Source organism: Halichoerus grypus, chromosome 2 (genome assembly GCF_964656455.1).
Source record: "Halichoerus grypus chromosome 2, mHalGry1.hap1.1, whole genome shotgun sequence".
Classification (NCBI taxonomy): Eukaryota; Metazoa; Chordata; class Mammalia; order Carnivora; family Phocidae; genus Halichoerus; species Halichoerus grypus.
The window spans coordinates 96,248,294-96,266,255 of record NC_135713.1 but is presented as its reverse complement, the minus strand read 5'-3'; the positions used below and the strand labels follow the sequence as shown (position 1 = coordinate 96,266,255).

Here is a 17,962-nt window from a genome sequence, read left to right as displayed (position 1 = left end):
TAATCACTTTTGCTTTGTAATACAAAGCAAAACAGTTGGATTAACAGTTGTTCAAGAAAAAAAAATGTTATTATGGTGAGTATTAGAAACATAGTTCTATTTATTAAGCAAACCGTAATATTGAACTGTTCTCCTTACAAATGTGAGGTAATCTATGACAGTCTTTTCTTCTTTTCTGTTAATAACAGTCTTATTTCCTCATTATTGCTCAGAGAGACAGAAGAAAATTCAGAGGCAAATAGTGTTAAACCTTTACTTCTAACCCCAGTTTCTTAAGTTTATTATGATTTCAAACTCAGAATACATTCATATACATAGAAATACATACATTATATGTGTGTGTATATACATAGATATACATACATTATATATGTGTGTATACACACACAAGCTATGCCAAACCCTTGTCTATTATTGAATTCTGTCTACCTTGTAGGACCTCTTGAAAATGCCCACTTCTGGGCGCCTGGGTGGCTCAGATGGTTAAGCGTCTGCCTTCGGCTCAGGTCATGATCCCAGGGCCCTGGGATCAAGTCCTGTATCGGGCTCCCTGCTCCATGGGGAGCCTGCTTCTCCATCTGCCCCTCTCTCTCTCTGTCTCTTATGAATAAATAAAATCTTTAAAAGAAAAAAAAGAAAATGCCCACTTTTTTTCATTCCTTTTGTCAAGTCCTCATCAGTTGCCTAACCTCATCCAACACATTTCTCAGCTTTCATTAGTTTATTTCTCTTTAAACCATCTTGTGCATTTTTATAGATAATGCTCTCCTAATATTCTTAGGCGCGCGCGTGGTGTGTGTGTGTGTAAAAGGGTGAGTCAGTTCTGGGGTCAAATCTAGTTCCGTTTTATGAGGACTTAATTTTTTTTTCCACTCCTAGAACGTGCTAAACTTATTTGACCTCTGAAACCATCCACAGGTGTGAGATGTGCCATGGTTTTACTTTGTCTTGTAATGCATCAAACCCCCTGCGCTTAGGTGCGGTGGATTCAGGGCAGAGATCCTGGTTGTCCTTCAGTATTCTACTTTTCTTTAATATTGTTAGAATTTTAGCTAGGCACATAGTTGCCTAGAATCCTGTATTTAATCAATTTTTTATTTCATAAACCACTAAGAAGAAAATAATACCTAAGATGGGTAGTCCAATAGGTTATGACTGGGTTAAAATGGGATACCAAGGGGGAGCCTGGGTGTCTCAGTCTGTTAAGCATTTGACTTTTGGTTTTGGTTGCGGTCATGATCTCAGGATCCTGAGATCTATTCCCACTTGGGTCTCACGCTTATTGGGGAGCCTGCTTAAGATTGTCTCCCTCTTCCTCACGCCTCCCGCACTCATGCTCTCTCTCTCTGAAACAAATCTTAAAAAAATAAAATGGGATACCAAAGTTTACACCTTCAGAGAAGAAATTGAGGGTCTTACTTTATTCAAAAGAAAATTCTGGAAGCCCATTTAGAAATGATTTAATACTGAAGTTCTCATAGTGGTGGTTATAAATCCAGCCTGGACATTCCTCAAAGTTGTACGAAGAACTAAAGTGTGAGCCGGGCGTTCTCTCAGAGCGCTCTCCTGCAGGTGAAACCAAATCCGAGGACCGCGCAGACCACACCCGCAGGCGGTCCCTCCCAGGCGGCCGTGCCGGGCAGGGCAGGAGCACCGGGGCAAGCTACCCGGACACCGCAGGGAAAAGACAGCGGCCCGGCCGTGCCTGCCGGCTCTCTGCGGGCGGCGAACGACGGCGCACATGGATCCCGCCCCGAGCATCCCGGGTCACCGGGGGGCCGCGAGGGAGCTGCTGCAAGGGGCGGCCGCGGCCGTGAAGGGCCTTCGGGCAGACCTGAGGGGTGCGGCGGCCCGGCCCTGGATCCCGAAGCCGGAGGGGCCTCGAGAGGAGGCGGCGGAGGCGGCGGCGGCGGGACACGAGATCCACGAGTTCCAGGAGGCGGGTTGCAGACCGCGCGGTGGCGGCGCCGGTGGGCGGAGTGGGGGGGGCCGGAGTGGGTCCGGGCCGGGCGGTGGGGGCTCGTGTGGAAGGTGCCGCCGGACCGCCTCAGGACCCCGCGGGGCCTGGGCGCCCACCCTCCGCCGCCGCATCACCTGTGGGCTGGTTTGCCACTTGGCAACCCCCCTCCCCAAGTTTTGACTGCGGCTGTTTTATTTCAGGTGAAACCTATATACTGTGGTTGGAAGGAAAGAGCTATTCTTTGAATTTAAGGAGGAGGGTTTTTGAAGAAATGATTAAGCCCTATTGCAAATAAGGAAGAGAGTTTCATGTGGTGTTATCTCCTATATCCTGACTCACGCAGTGACTTACTGTGTGACTTTAAATCACTTAATCTTTCTGTGCTTAGGTTTCTAAAGCATGGGGTGAGTCTTCTGTGCCTCTTTGAGAATAAACTTAGAGCATAAACTGAGGCACATTGTTGAAGAGTCTTCAAAAGTTGAGAATGATTTCAAGGCTGTTAACAGAGCACTAGTCCCTTAATAATGTTCAATTAGTTCATCCATCCGTCGGTTCGTTCATCTAGAAATATTCTCAAGAGTTGACGATTTACTAGACATATTTTAGATGCGACTTATGCAGTGGGAGCATGACAGTCCACGTTCTGATTTGGGTAGAGGGTTGAAAGACGCTAAAATAAGTGAGCGAATAAGTGAGGAAGATCTTTCAAGGCAGTGATAATTCCTGCGGAGGCCACATAGCCTAACCCCAGCTTATGAACTTTTTCTCCTGTGTTTTCTTCTAGAAGGTTTATAGGTTTATGTTTTACATTTACATCTATGATCTATTTTGAATTAGTTTTTATATAAGGTATGAGGTTTATATCAAGGTTCAAATTTTTTCACTTGGGCATCTATCTGTTTCAACCAAAATTTTGTTTTCCATTTGTTGGTGCCAGTATATAGAAATATGATTGATTTTTATGTGTTGACTTCGTATCCCACAACTTTGCTAACCTCATTTATTAGTTCTAGAGCTGCTTTGTACATTCCTTTGGATTTTATATGGAGATAATCAAAGTGCTTGCAACTAGACAGAGACAGTTCGACTTCTTGCCAATCTGTATGCCATTTAATTTACTTTTACTGCTGTACTGAACTGGCTAACACATCCACACAGTGTTTTAAAGAGCGAGAGTGGACATTTCTGTTTCTTCCTGAGCAAAAAAAGCATTGGAACTTTCATGATTAAGTATGATGTTGGCTGTCAGTTTTTTGTACATGTTCTTTATCAGGTTGAGGAAGTTCCCTTCTATTCCCATGTTGCTGAGAGCGTTTTTGTTTTTGTTTTTAGTCATAGATGGATGTTGAATTTTTTAAAATGCTAAAATGTTATCAATAGATCATATAGTTTTTCTTCTTTAGACTACTTGTATGATAGATTACATTGCTTGGTTTTCAAATAATGAACTAGTCTTGTGTTCTCAGGGTAAACCTCACTTGGTGTGTTACACTTTTTATGTGTCACTGGGTTTGATTTGATAATGCTTATTCAAGGAGTTTTGAATCTATGTCGATGAGGGATATTGGTTTATAGTTTTATATTCTTACAATGTCTTTGGTTTTAGAATGAAGGAAATGCTGATCTCATAAGATGAGTTGGGAAGTTTTTCCTCTTGTGGTTTATGAGAGAGATGGTATAGATTTGGTGTTATTCTTTAAATGTTGGGTAGAATTCACTAGTGAAAGTATCCGGGCATGAGCATTTCTTTCTTTCTTTTTAATGCACATCTGAATGCTTTTTAAGGGCATGAAGATTTCTTTTTAGAATATTTTAAATTACAAATACCATTCCTTTAATAGTTATAGTATTATTAGGTTATCTATGTAATCTTGAATAAATTTGAATAGTTTGTGGTTTTCAAGAAATTATTTCATTTCATCAAAGTTGTTGAATTTATGTGCATGGAGTTGTTCATAATATGCCTTCATTATCCTTGTATTGTCTGTTGGGACTGTAGTGCTATGTCCTCTGTCATTCCTTATATTGGTAATTTGTGTCTTCTTTCTCTCTCTCTTTTTCTTTTTTTGTCAGTTTTGCTAGAAGTTTACTGATTTTATTGGTATGTTCAAAGAACCAGCTTTTGTTTTCATTGATTTTTTTCTGTTATTTATCTCTTTTCAATTTCACTGATTACTGCTTTTACTTTTGGTATTTTTCTCCTTTCTGCTTGATTTAGGTTTATTTTCCTTTTTGGTTTTTACTTTCTTTTTTTAAGATTTATTTATTTATTTTAGAGAGAGAGCGCATGTATGTGGGCAGGGGGTGGGGGCAGAGAGAGAGGAGAGAGAATCTCAAGCAGACTCCCCGCTGAGCACAGAGCCCAGCATAGGGCTCCATCCTAGTAACCTGACATCATGACCTGAGCCAAAATCAAGAGTCAGCCATTTAACCGACTGAGCCACCCAGGTGCCCAAGGTTTTTACTTTCTTAGGGTAGAGGCTTAGATTACTGATTTGAGACTTTCTTTTCTAATAATTTAATGCTATGAATTCCTCTCTTAGCTTTGCTTTAGCTGCATCCCACACATTTTGATATATTTTATTTTTATTTTCATTCAGTTCAAAGTATTTTCTAATTTCTCTTGGGTTTTCCTCTTTGATACATGGTTCATGTGTGTGTATATATATTTATGTTGGAAGTTTTGATAGTGCTGGGCATAATACTTTCCCTCTTGGCTATATTATTCCGGAGGTGGATAGTGGCTTCCCAACCCTTCCATTCATCCATCTAACGAATATTTATTGAACACCTACTAACACTCAACACTGGAGTTATTTCAGCGTCCTCTTTGTGTTCTGGTGAAGGTAACAGATAGTGAGCAAGTAAGCAAATATATATGTATTGCAAAGTCAAGTAATATCAAGTGATATGAAGAAAAAAATGAAGTAGGGTACAGGGGCAGAGAACAACAGGAGAAAGGGGATTGGGTGGTCAGATACGATTTTTTAAAAGTGGTACCAGTTGAGCAGAGACCTGAATGAAATGCAAGAGGGAGCTGGGCCTTGTTTTTCTTTTTCTTTTCTTTCTTTTTTTTTTTTTTTTTTTAGACTTTATTTATTTGAGAGAGAGAGATCACAAGTAGGGAGGAGGGGCAGAGAGAGAAGCAGGCTCTCTGCTGAGCAGAGAGCCCGATGTGGCACTCCATCCCAGGACCCTGGGATCTTGACCTGAGCTGAAGGCAGATGCTCAGCTGACTGAGCCACCCAGGCGCCCAGGGCCTTGTTTTTCTACATCAGCATGGTCTCCTCCTCTTCTGGTCCTTTTACTTCATACTTGCCCAGCTCCTGAAGGCATTTGAGTTTTTGGCCCCTAAAAGTTTAAGTGAATGATACAGCTCTGTGTAACCTGTTGTTTTGGGCTGAACATTTATCTTGGTCTTAAACATTTAAAAAAAAAAAAAGACATATATAGTAAAGTACTCTAAATATTATTTAGTCAACCTGAAAATTGATACATTTATTATTTGTCTAGATCATTTTTTTAACTCTGTCACTTACTAGCTAGAAGGTAGACAGTGGTATGTTGGTAAATGTTTGATTACCATCTCTCTGGGGGGGCGGAATGAGTTCTGATTTGTAGTATTTTCCAGTTTCCTTTGTGTAATACTTTCACCATGACTGATTTAAAGCTACAGTGTCATTGAACACAGAGTTGGGAGGAGCTACAGCCAGTTCTTATTAGTCTGTACAAACTGGCTTCTTCACACTGCCAAAGGTAGTTTTATAATCTCCATTTTACATTTGAATGTAAACATTCAGAATTGTTACAAGATAACTCAGTAAATTGTGGGCAAGTCTGCAAACATTTTGAAGCCTAAGGATTCTGATGCAATTGGCTTGGGTTGAAGAACCTGGCATCGATTTTTTTTTTTTTAAGGGATTCAGTTGATTTTATTGTGAAGCCAGAGCCAAGAACCATTGATTTAGTGGATTAAGAATCTTGTATGGTGCTTCCCAGTTGTCTTAGAACCTCCTTCAAAATTACTTTTTCTTATAGATGTGGTAGACAAGGGACAAGATATTTGACTTCAGGGAAGGAATAGAATCCATGTGTCATATTTCAGGACACCACAAGGTCTTGATTTAACGTGAGACGTACCCAGGAGGGAAAAGACCAGGAACTAGAACTATACTCCCATTGGATTAATATAGAGGGACAAAGAGCTGGGGTCAGGGCTGTGTGGGAATGAGGAGAGAGTTGAAAGAAGTCCAGTCTAACTGACAGAATGCATTAGCTAAAGCATCTGACAGTGGGCAGTTTGAATCTCCACTGCAGTAGTAGACTCTCATGCTGACACCCTGGACACTTGCTGTGATTGAAAGCTTGGGGTTTGGATTCAGGCTGCCTGGAATAGTTCTATTATTTATGATCTTTAAGACATGAGCAAGTGGTTTAGCTTTTCTAAGTCTCATTTTCCTCATCTGTAAGATGGGGGTGATAATGTCTATTCCATCAGGTTGTTAATTTCATAAAAGCCCCAGCGTGCTACAACACTTAGAGATCAAGCAGAAGAGGAAGAGCCAATAAAAGAGACTGGAAAGCAGCAGGTAGTCTATCAGGAGCCTGAAGAAGAATGTTACAAGGAAAGTATGGCCCTCTGTCAAATCTGCCAAGAGTTTAATGCACACAAAGAGAAGCGGTGACTAGGTTTTTTGGCAAGATGGAGTGATCCTGATAAGCGCAGATTCAGTGAAGTGATGGGAATGAGGTCTGATTAGCACGGAGGTGAGATGAAACTGTGAGGTTTCATCATTTCAGGAGAGACAGCAATTATAAAACACTTATAAGAGTTTTGGGGGAAACGGTAGGTTGAGAAATGGTGTGGCATTTGGAAAGGGTATGAAGTTAAGAGAGTTTTTTTCCACTGGAGTATTATAGTGTCTCTGTATATGTTGAAGGGGATGGTCCTCTGGAGAGAGATTAAATGATGCAGAGGAAAATGTGAAAATTTACAGGAGATTGATACATGAAATAATTGAAAAGATGAGAAGGGTGGGATCCAGTGCCCAAGTGGAGGAGTTGGCCTTGGGTAGGTGTGGGGATGCTTCATTGACTATAATAATAGTAAAAGCAGAGAGTGTGGGTATGAAAGTAGGTAGGTAGGTTGGAAGACTTAGTGGTTGGAAAATAAGGGAGTTACTATCTGATTGCTTATGTTTTCTGTATGCAATATTATCAATTGAGATTTGGATGTTGGTGATCATGGAAACTAAATTAGGTACATTAGTAGATTGGGATATTTGAAAAGAAAGGAAAAGTCATGGAATTGAAGAATGGAAGGCTACGGAAATGAAGTAGGATTCCTGTGATGAGATCATACTTGAGATTAGTGGGTAAGAATTTAGGAGTATGGAGGTGCCTGGGTGGTTCAGTTGGTTAAGTGTCCGACTCTTGATTTTGGCTCAGGTCATGATCTCAGGGTCATGGGATTGAGCTCTGCATCAGGCTCTGCGCTCAGTGTGGAGTCTGCTTGAGATTCTCTCTCTCCCTACCCCCCACCACTCCCTCTGCTTGTGCACACATGTGTGGGCTCTCTTTCTCTCTCAAATAAATAAATAGATCATTATGTAAAAAAAGAATTTAAGAGTATGTTAGTTATATGTAGTATGTTAGTCTCTGTAGTCAGGGTAGACTAGCTTTTCATGCAGCAGCAAATAACACCTAAATCTGAGTGACTGGATTTGGATTTCTCTTTCCTTCCCCAGATTCAGGAAGTTTTTAGCTATTATTTCTTCAGACAAATCTTCTGCCCCCTTTTCTCGCTCTTCTCCTCTGGGATCCCTATCATACGACTATTACGCTTGACGGTGTTGCTGAGTTCCCTGGGTCTATTCTCATTTTGCGTATGTTTTTCCCCCTCATCTGCTCAGCTTGATTACTTTCCATTACTCTGTCCTCCAGGTGGCTGATCCGTTCTTCTACTTCCTCTTGTTTGCTATTTATTCGAGGTGGTCTATTTTTATTTCCATTTAGTGAGTCTAATAGCTCTAATTGGTTCTTTTTTACATCTCCTATCTCTTGATGGAGAGTCTCATGGAGGTTCTGCACTCTTTTCTCAAGTCCAATGAGTATCTTTATGAGCATTACTTTAAATTCTCCATCAGACATATTACTTATCTCTGTTTCCCTAGGTCTCCTGCTCTGATTTTGTTCTGCTCTTTCATTTGGGACATATTCCTCTGTCTCCTCATTCTGTCTATTGCTGTGTCTGTTTCTTTGTGTTAGGAAAGTCAGCTACATCTCCTGCACTTGAAAGTAGTGGCTTTATGAAGATGAGGTCCTGCAGCGCAATGTCTCCTTTTCACCAGAAAATGTGCTTCAGGGGGTGTCTCCTCTGTGTGTTGCTCCAGGGGTGTCCTACCATTCTGGCTGGGATGTGTTTGCCTTCAGTCCAGCCTGCGGTGGCGCTCTGCCTGTTGTGGGCAGAGTCTGGTGCCCGTGGTGTTAGTGGGCTGCTCCGGGGCTGCCTTGGGCTTGAGTTGAGTCAGACCAGGTGTTCGCCAGAGATGAAGTAGCACCAAACTGCAGGCACTTTCCCTGTATTGTCCCCTGAGAAGCTTTTGTTGATGGGTGGGGCCTGTAGTCAGACCAGCTGCCTGCCCCCAGCCCACTGCTGGGGTCACAGTCAGACTGGTGTGTGGTTATCTTCCCCTCTCCCTGGAGCAGGACTCACTTGGGAGTGGTGCTGACCCTTGTCTGGGCTGCGTGCACACCACCGGGCTTGTGGTACTGCTTTGATGGGATCTTGCCAAGAACGATCGGAGTGGGTGGATCTGCTTCTCTGTGGCCTCTTGTCTATGCTGGGCTGCGGAGAGTCTGTTCTGCCAGTTTTCGGGCTGCTTTCTGGGTTATTTATGCCGATGTGGGTGCTCTCTAGGCAGCCACGTGGCAAGGGGTGAGCCCAGGGCCCTCCTACTCCGCCATCTTCCCAGCGGCCTCAGACAATGGGATTCTTGACGATGTCAGAGGTAATGTAGTTTTTGATGATGATGTCAAAAGTATGACCCTGGGGCGCCTGGGTGGCTCAGTCGTTAAGCACCTGCCTTCGGCTCAGGTCATGATTCCAGGGTCCTGGGATCAAGCCCCGCATCAGGCTCCCTGCTAGGCGGGAAGCCTGCTTCTCCCTCTCCCACTCCCCCTGTTTGTGTTCCCTCTCCGCTGTGTCTCTCTCTGTCAAATAAACAAATAAAATCTTAAAAAAAAAAAAAATTATGACCCTGAAATTGGGTGGCTGAGATCAGGTGGAGCGAAAGATTATTCTACATGAGGGAGTCAGAGAACTGGGAGACCAGAGTATGGGATTTGTCATCTGTGTGGATGTTGAAGTCACTTAGAGTGGGGCCCACAGGAGGGTTAAAAGGCAAGAGGGGGATCCCGGTGAGAGAATGAATGTGTATTTCCCCCATGAAGATACTCTTGGTCTTTGATTAGACTTGGTAGTATTCTAGAGTCTTTGGCAGATTGTATTTTCATTATTATTATTGGGAAACTACTTGGCAACTCATCCACAAAACCTCTTAGGGGGCTTTCTTTTTAGAGATGGTCTGTTGCTGATTTCAGATCATTCCAGTTCTGACTTTATCCTCCAGTATTGGGGTTGTCCCCTGAGAGACCCCCAGTTCTCCTGCATATTAAAAATACTCAATAAATCCTGAAATCTTCTCTAGGCTAGTTAATAAAACCTGCCACCTGAATGTGTATATGTGTTTAATATGTAATGTTTATAGTAGGTATGAATCTACTTTTATCTCTTTTTATATAAATGAAAATAAAACATGTTTATCCCTTTAGCCTTTGTATATGTTTATATGATGTGCTACATTTTAATGATTTGTTTCTGCTGGCCGGGCATCTGCAGTGGGTTCTGCAGACAACAATTTTATCTCTGTAAACTTGTATGGAGCATTTGGGCTCCTGCCTGTCTAATCTTATACAGACATTATTAAAAAAACCGCAAGTCCATGGCCACCCTCCGACCTCCTAGAGGCAGATACTACATTGCTGACTTCAGGGTGGTCCTTGGAAATGATGTTTTGTCTGGGACCAGGAATATTTTTAAGGGTGTGAAAACATTTGCATTGTGAGCATCAAGTGAAATCTTGATAATACAGCTCTGTAAAATAGTGATGCAAATTTCCTATGTTCAGATTGGCAGAATGTGAAAGGCTCAAGGCTGTTGTGTCAAGTTTTTAAAGTTACCAGGTTTGCCATGTGAGGTTTGCCTTTTTTTTTCTTTACCCCCCCTAAATTCCTTCAGTCATGCTTGCTTGCTTGCTTTCCATACTGCCAAATGAGAGAAGCTTTCACAATGCTGCAAAAAGCAATAATTTGGATCTTATGGAGAAGCTGTTTGAAAAGAAGGTTAACATTAATGCTGTGAACAATGTGAGTAGAAGTCACAGATGTGACAAGTGAGTACTCTAAGGGTGGTTTGGATTGACACAGTCCAACTGAAATAATAATAAAAATAAAAGTGATTGTGCTGGATGAGGTGAGGGAGAGCTCTGTTGTTGGTAATTCCAGAATGTGTAAGCTAAAGGTGGAATCAAGCAGAGGAATAAATATCTTATCAGAGGGGAAATATACAGTCACTATGTGCATCTGTGCAAAGTCTGTGGGTAGGCAGTAAAGCCAGTCGTCAAGGTTATGGGCCTGGACTTGATCCTGGATTGCAGCCTTTGGATCACTGGCCTCACACATTCTGGAAAGGCAGAACATCTTTTGCTTCACAGTTTCGTCACTGCTTTCTCTCCAGGGATGTCCTTCGTTGTTTGGCCCTCCAAATTTAAAATCCAAAGGAGCATGGGTTTGTATTTTGTTGCATGTCGGACACTGGGCCTTTTCTAAAACCTGGCTCTTAATTTATTGTTCTCCAAGTGCCTGGGTTTAGGAGAGAAGTCTACTGCTAGAAATACAAATTTCCTACTGCTTGGTTTTGTAGAGATTTCCTGACAGCTTTCCAGGGCAAGGTTTATCAAAGTGGACAGGTTTGGGGCTGTGTTAATTGCTTAGGACAATCTGTGCAGTGGATCAAAGAGGGGATAACAGAGGTGGATTTAATGCTAAATGAAGCAGAAGCTTTAGTATCCCTACTTGTACAGACCCCTTCCAAGGCACTGGGGAGGGATCTAGCAATGTATTCTCATGCTTATATGGTTTTGTAAAATCTAAAAAAGTAAGAAACTTTAATTGCCATCAGTTCAGCTTTTTGACTCTGGCTTTAAAGAGGGCTCTCTAGAGAGTGTAGACTTTACGTTTCACAACACGTAGATCTGTCCCAGACAGTGACATCGTATGAATTGAAGTCATGCATCATATGCAGTGGAAGGATGTTTACCGGTTGTGCATATGCATATGGAAATTTATGTGTCTGTGTGTATATTGTATGCATGTGTATGTCTGATGTGTTATGGTTATATATAGTATTCATTGTCCATAGGTATCTTAGAAAGAGTAGAAAAATAGCAAAGTTTTGCAGCATAACAATTTTAGGAAACAAACAAAAACAAAAACAAAAACAAAAAAAAGGAAACGAATCAGAAAGGAAGGAATTAAAAAGAAAGAAGTGAGCAGGGGCCTTTGAAAGTAATATCTAGATAAATTGTTGAGTAAGTAAAGCAATAATCATTTTTCCAAGTAGCAGGAAATAGATTCTCTAATGTACTTTTATAATAATTTAAAATTTTTTCACATAAGACTTTCTGATATTTTTAAAAATATTTATTTGAGAGAGAAAGAGAGCACAGAGGGAGAGTGAGAGGGAGAAGCAGACCCCCCCCACACACTGAGCAGGGAGCCCAATGTGGGGCTCTATCCCAGGACCCTGAGATCATGACCTGAGCCAAAGGCAGACATTTAACCAAATGAGCCACCCAGGTGCTCCAAGACTTTCTGATATTTTAAACTGTATTCTTATGTTAAAGTAGTTAAAAAGATTTAATGCTAAATGAAGCATCATTTAGGACACAATCAGGGCATTTTAACTTTTGGTCACTGTGGCAAGTTATCAACTCTCGATGAACTGCATTATACTTTCTAATGACATCTCTTTTAGTCCCATTTACAGCAGTTTGTTTACATGGTTACTTGTAGAGTTCCTTAAGATCTGTGATGATAGAGATGAAAAAATATATATAAGTGGTTTTATTGAATTATCTTGGATGCTGTTTTGGCTTGACATACCAGAACACAACTCTAAATTGCAGACAATGTCAGGATAACTCATGTTTTGTCAAACTCCAGTTTATCATCGATTTAGCTACCAAGGATATCAGATATTTAATTTTTGCAATACTTTATTCGAAACAAAGGAGGAAATCCATGTGCAGGCACCTTCTTTGGAAGCAAAAACAGTGTCTAGAATATGGGAAATATGACATGTGTTTTACTTACAAGCAAAACATCTCTTCTCTGAAACAATGAACTGTCTCTGGACATCCCAGGAGCACCTTGTTGGCTTTCCTTTGAAGCAACAGATAGTCATAGCTTTCTTTTTCTGTCTGCATCGTTCTTTTCTTTTCTTTTTTTCTTTTCTTTTGTCTTCTCTCCTCTTTCTTTCTTTCATTCTGAAGCAGTTTGTTTCAGTAAAATAAACAGTACAAAAAATTATAGAAGGAAGACCATATACGGGGTTGAACATCTAGGAAAATTTTTGTTTTGCATTATCAATATATTCTAAGCAGAAAAAAATTGCTGTTATTAATAATTGCGTATGGGAGAAAATACAACTTTTGCTTTTTATTTTTATTTATTTATTTTTAAAGATTTTATTTGAGTGAGAGAGAGAGAAAGCACGTGCGGGAAAGGGGCAGAGGGAGAGGGAGAGGGACAAGCAGACTCCCTGCTGAGCAGAGAGCCTGATGTAGGGCTTGATCCCAGGACCCTGAGATCATGACCCGAGCTGAAGTCAGATGCTTAACTGACTGAGCCATCCAGGCACCCCTACAACTTTTACTTTTTAATTGAAATCCATTACACTGTTACAATCAATCATGGGTTATGCCATGCACATATAAACATATGATAGAAAATTACGGCCGTTTAAGACACAGGAATCATAAAGAGGCTAAATAGCAATTAGATGATTGAAAACACAAATTATGTTTCCTCAGATGAACCGCACAGCCTTGCTTTTGCAGTGGGGTCAAATCATTTATCTGCGGTGGATTTCTTGCTTAATCACAAGGCAAGAGTGGATATTGCTGATAAGGTAAGGTCATCTTCATTTGGTAGAATGGATTGGAGCATAACCAGTGTATGGGGAAAATCTGGTCACTTCAGTTATCTTTTCTTCACATACACACAGAATATTTCCAAATTCAGTTTTCACTTTGGAAAGATCTCTTTAGGGTGTATTTGGTAACTAAATTGTTTACCTATACTTGTAGGACTTAGGCTGTTGCCCATTTTCTCATATTGACCATATGGCCAGTAATATGCACTTGTAAGAATAAGGTGGTTGCCCATAGTATAATTTGGGACAAGGAGGACAGAAGCTAACTGGCCTCAGGGATATTAATTCTTGACTTTGCTGTGTGAACTCTAATAAATCTTATTAAGTACATACTATGTACTGGGCACCAGTCTTAGGACTTTGATATTTAGTGCCCAACCTTGTCTCCCAACCTTGTGAGAAAAGTGTTACTAAAAATACACAGTTTTCATATGAAGAGCCTAAGACAGAGAAGTTGAATATCTTGCCCAATAATTACATCTAAGAAGGGGTGAAGGCAGGATTTGAACCTGGTTTACCTGGTTCCAGAGACCATGCTGTTAGCCCCAAAGCAGCTTAACTATTTGTCTGCCTTGATATCAAAACCCACCCTAAGCATTTTCTCCCTACTTTTCCCAACTTCACTTACTACTTTACCATGGTGCAAGAAAACCACTTGGGCTGGATGTACCCAATATCACGTTCATCATCTCCAGTTGCAATGAAAGATGATGGTCTTGATTTTTAGAATCCTATGGACTGTGGCTGCTGGTTCTTAGTTAACCAAATGGGCCATTGTTCCTAAAGTGTTCAGAAGGTTTTCACAGAGCTATTCTATTTTCTGTCTGGATTGACTCATTGAAAGATAAAACTCAGCCCTGCTTTACTTTCATTCTTCCAGGTCCTGGGTTTAGTATGTGCTTAGTAAATCTTTGGAAGATGAGTGAATGAAGTCAGATCAAACCAGCTGGTCATATTGTTGGTTTTGTTGGTGTAGACATGGCCTAGACATGATAATGATGAAAATTTTTCTTTGTTTTACCAGGGGAGCACATCCTTCTCTGTCTATTTTATTCCTCTGAGATTGGTAGGCAAGTCAATTGATATAATAGAATCAGAATGAAGAAGTACCCCTTACTAAAAATTGGCACTGAAAGCACTCCAATTTTGTGAGGGTAATAAGTTGTATTATGGTTATTGTACTTAACATGTTGTTGGGGTCTGGAAATTGTTATTTGATTATTTTGCAATGTTAGTTAGCCTGCAAAAGATGATTTGGTATTAGACCTGATTGCCAAGAGTCTATTCTTAATTTTGACATTGAAACCCTGATACAGTAACTTTTTATTTTAATTTTTAAATTGACCATACAATTTTCTTTCTTTTTGGTGTACAGTTATATGAATTTTAATGTATGTGTAGATTCATGTAGTCACCAGCATAATCAAAATACAGAACAATTGCATCACCCAGAAAATATCCTCATGCTGCATCTTTGTAGTCAAACCCTTACCCACCCTGGAAACCACTGATCTCTGCTCCATCTCCATAATTTTGCCTTTTTGAGAATGCCGTATAAATGATGTCAGGTAGCATATAACATTTTGACACTGGCTTCTTTCACTCAGCAAAATCTCTCTGAGATTCATTCATATTGTATGTATCAATAATTCCTCCCTTTTTGCTGCTGAATAGTATTTCAGTATATAGATATGCCACAAGTTTATTTATGCACTCACCTGTTGAACGACGTTAGAGTTGTTTCCAGTTTTTGACTATTACAATTAAGCTGCTATCCCTTTCACAAAGATGGTGCCAAAGGCTAAGAAGGAAGCCCCTGCACCTCCAAAAGGTGAATCCAAAGCAAAGAAGTTGAAGGCCAAGAAAGCAGTGCTGAAAGGCCTGCACAGTCACACAAAAAAAGATGATCTGCACATCACCTACCTTCTGACGGCCCACGACACTGCATCTCCGAAGGAAGCCCAAATATCCTCGAAAGAGTGCCCCCAGGAGAAACAGGCTTGACCGCTATGTCATCATCAGGTTCCCCCTGACTACTGAGTCAGCCGTGAAGAAAACAGAAGAGAACAACACACTTGTGTTCCTTGTGGATGTTAAGGCCAACAAGCACCAGATCAAACAGGCTGTGAAGAAGCTCTAGGACACTGATGTGACCAAGGTCAACACCTTGATCAGGCCTGATGGAGAGAAGAAGGCATATGTTCAACTGGCTCCTGACTATGATGCTTTGGATGTTGCCAATAAAATTGGGAGCATCTAAACTGAGTCCAGCTGGCTAAATCTAAATGTAAATTTTTACACAAAGAACCACAACAACAACAAAATGAATAAAGGTGCTATCAACATTTGTGTACCAGTTTTATGTAGGCGTAAGTTTTCATTTCTCTGGTACAAAGCCCTAGGAGTGAGATTACTGGGTCATACAGTAAGCTGTATACGAGAAGCTGCCAGACTGTTTTCTGTAGTGGCTCTGCCTTGCATTCCCAGCAGCGGTGTAACAGAACTCCATTGTTTACATCCTCATCAGCTCTCGTAGCCTTCATTTTTTCTCCTCAATGTTTGCCTTTCTAGTGGATGTGTATTGGCATTTCCTTGTGATTTTAATTTGCATTTCTTTAATGGCTAACGATATCGAGCATCTTTCTTCTGTTCTTTACCATTTGTATATTTTCTTTGGTGATGTGTCTATTCAAATCTTTTGAGTACTTTTTTTAATAGGGTTGTGTGTTTTCTTACTATTCAGTTTTGAGAGTTCTTTATATATTCCAGATACAAGTCCTTTGTTAGATCTGTGATTTGCAAGTATTTTCTCACACTCTGTAGCTTATCTTTTTCACAGAGCAAAAGTTTTAAATTTTGATGAATTTCAACTTATCTGTATTTTAAATATTTTTTTAAAAAGATTTTATTTATTTATTTGACAGAGAGAGAGAGAGAGTACAAGCAGAGGGAATAGCAGAGGGAGAGGGAGAAGTATGACCACAGTTCCTTTAGTCCGAGAGGATTTCTCTGTCAGTTTTAGGTGCTTGCCCACTTAGTGCTGTTGCTGTCCCTTCTACCACAGGGTTCCAGCTTTGGGAGTGAGGCTTGCCTGGAGCAGGCCCAGAAGAGAATAAAGAAACAGTATTTCCCCTACTTTCTCTGTCCTGTAGGACCACCCTTCTGCTCCTTAGCCCAGAAAGAGAGGGCTTCTCTTGGAGTTCTTTCTGTCTGTGCCCAGAGCACACTTCTGTGACTTACACTGCCTTGAGTTCAAGCTGGAAGATATGGAAGGAAAAAAACAAAAACCAAATCAGGAAACCCTCTTTGTTTATATTTTGAGTTTTGGTTTACTTCCCAATCTACCTGCTACCATTTACTTCTCAGAGTCCTCAAATAGCTACTCTATGCATTTTGTCTGGAGATTTTAGTCACATGTGGTGGGAGAGACAGTGTACTTACTCCATCGTACCCAAGACCATAATCCCAAATCTTTAACATACTAAAAAGTAGAAGGAATTGTACAATGAACACTTACACATCCATTGCCCAGGTTGATAGCATCTTTTCTTTTACACAGCATGTCTGAGGATCACCATGTTTCTAATATATTAAATATACTACTGGTTTCTGTCAGAGTGTAAGTCAGTTATTCCTGAAATGATGAAGAGATGTTCTACCAACTCACTCTCTTTGAGGCTTTTCCAAACATACATTTGGAAGCTAGCATCAGCTTTTTTGTAATTTGGCCTTGTGAGATTGAAATGCTGTCAGATGGGAAATATGGTATTAATACATACCTATTCCAGATGTATCTCTGTACTCCACCTTGAAAGTTTCACTAAGTTTAATATTTCTATAACTTAATTATTCACAGTGGTATTAGAACGTAACTAATAAATTGCTTTTTATAATTCAGGCAATGCTGTGTTTGGTCAAACTTTCTTTATCTGGGTCATGAGCCTTGAGTTTGACTTGGGAGGTCTTCTGACACCTGTTTGTAAAGAGCCAAAAATTGAACCCCTTCACCATCAATATTTATTCATTGTCTCCTGTGGGTAAGTCTCAATGCCAACTACTGGGGATTTAACAGCATTTAAGTTCTTGTTACTCAAAGTGTTGTCCTGAGACCAGAAACACTGGCATTTCCTCGGAGCTTGACATGCAGAATCCCAGAGCCTACCCCAGACCTCCTGAATCAGAATCTGTGACCTAACAAGATCCCCAGGTGATTGTGTCAGGAAGCACTGGCAGGAGATACAGTCCCTGCTCAGAGGGGTGTACAGTCTATTAAGGGAGCAAGGACCAAGACCATTGACATGATGTATCTTTCAAGGCACTGCAAGCTAAGGATCAAATGCATGGCCCAGGTGCTGAGAGCTTCAGGTTCAAAGTTGGTGGCATCCCTGAATCTTGGGAACAGGCACACTAGATAAATGGAGGCTCTTACTCCAGATGTGAATCAAGGATCCCAGATGGAGAGCAGGTGGTGCTTAGAGGATAATGACAGGCATTAGCTCTCAAAGTTTCTTATCTCTGGGAAGGTACTCCCATGCATGTGCTCCTCAGGGGAAGTTAATGACCTTCTCACTTGTGATCACACTGGTGATAGGGACAGAGCATCACCAACGGTGGGCCTTTTACACTTTACAGAGCATTCTGTACACTCTGAGTGTAATCCATGACACATGCTCACAAACTGTCCTAGGCATGTCAGTTTCATGTCACAAGACATAATTTTATGAATA

The 17,962-nt window shown here is 40.8% G+C and overlaps 1 protein-coding gene and 1 pseudogene across 1 annotated transcript in view; both read left to right on the top strand.

The window, feature by feature from the left end:
* Window positions 1–1,741: 1,741 nt before the first annotated feature.
* The window catches only part of ANKDD1B (ankyrin repeat and death domain containing 1B), a 58,369-nt gene continuing 42,148 nt past the window's right edge, over window positions 1,742–17,962 (top strand). Inside the window, 4 exon segments of the mRNA XM_078066326.1 lie at window positions 1,742–1,925; window positions 10,284–10,387; window positions 13,114–13,129; window positions 13,132–13,208. Of these exon segments, the coding sequence (XP_077922452.1) occupies window positions 1,742–1,925; window positions 10,284–10,387; window positions 13,114–13,129; window positions 13,132–13,208 (381 nt within the window).
* On the top strand, window positions 15,003–15,743 carry LOC118541333 (large ribosomal subunit protein uL23 pseudogene; annotated as a pseudogene).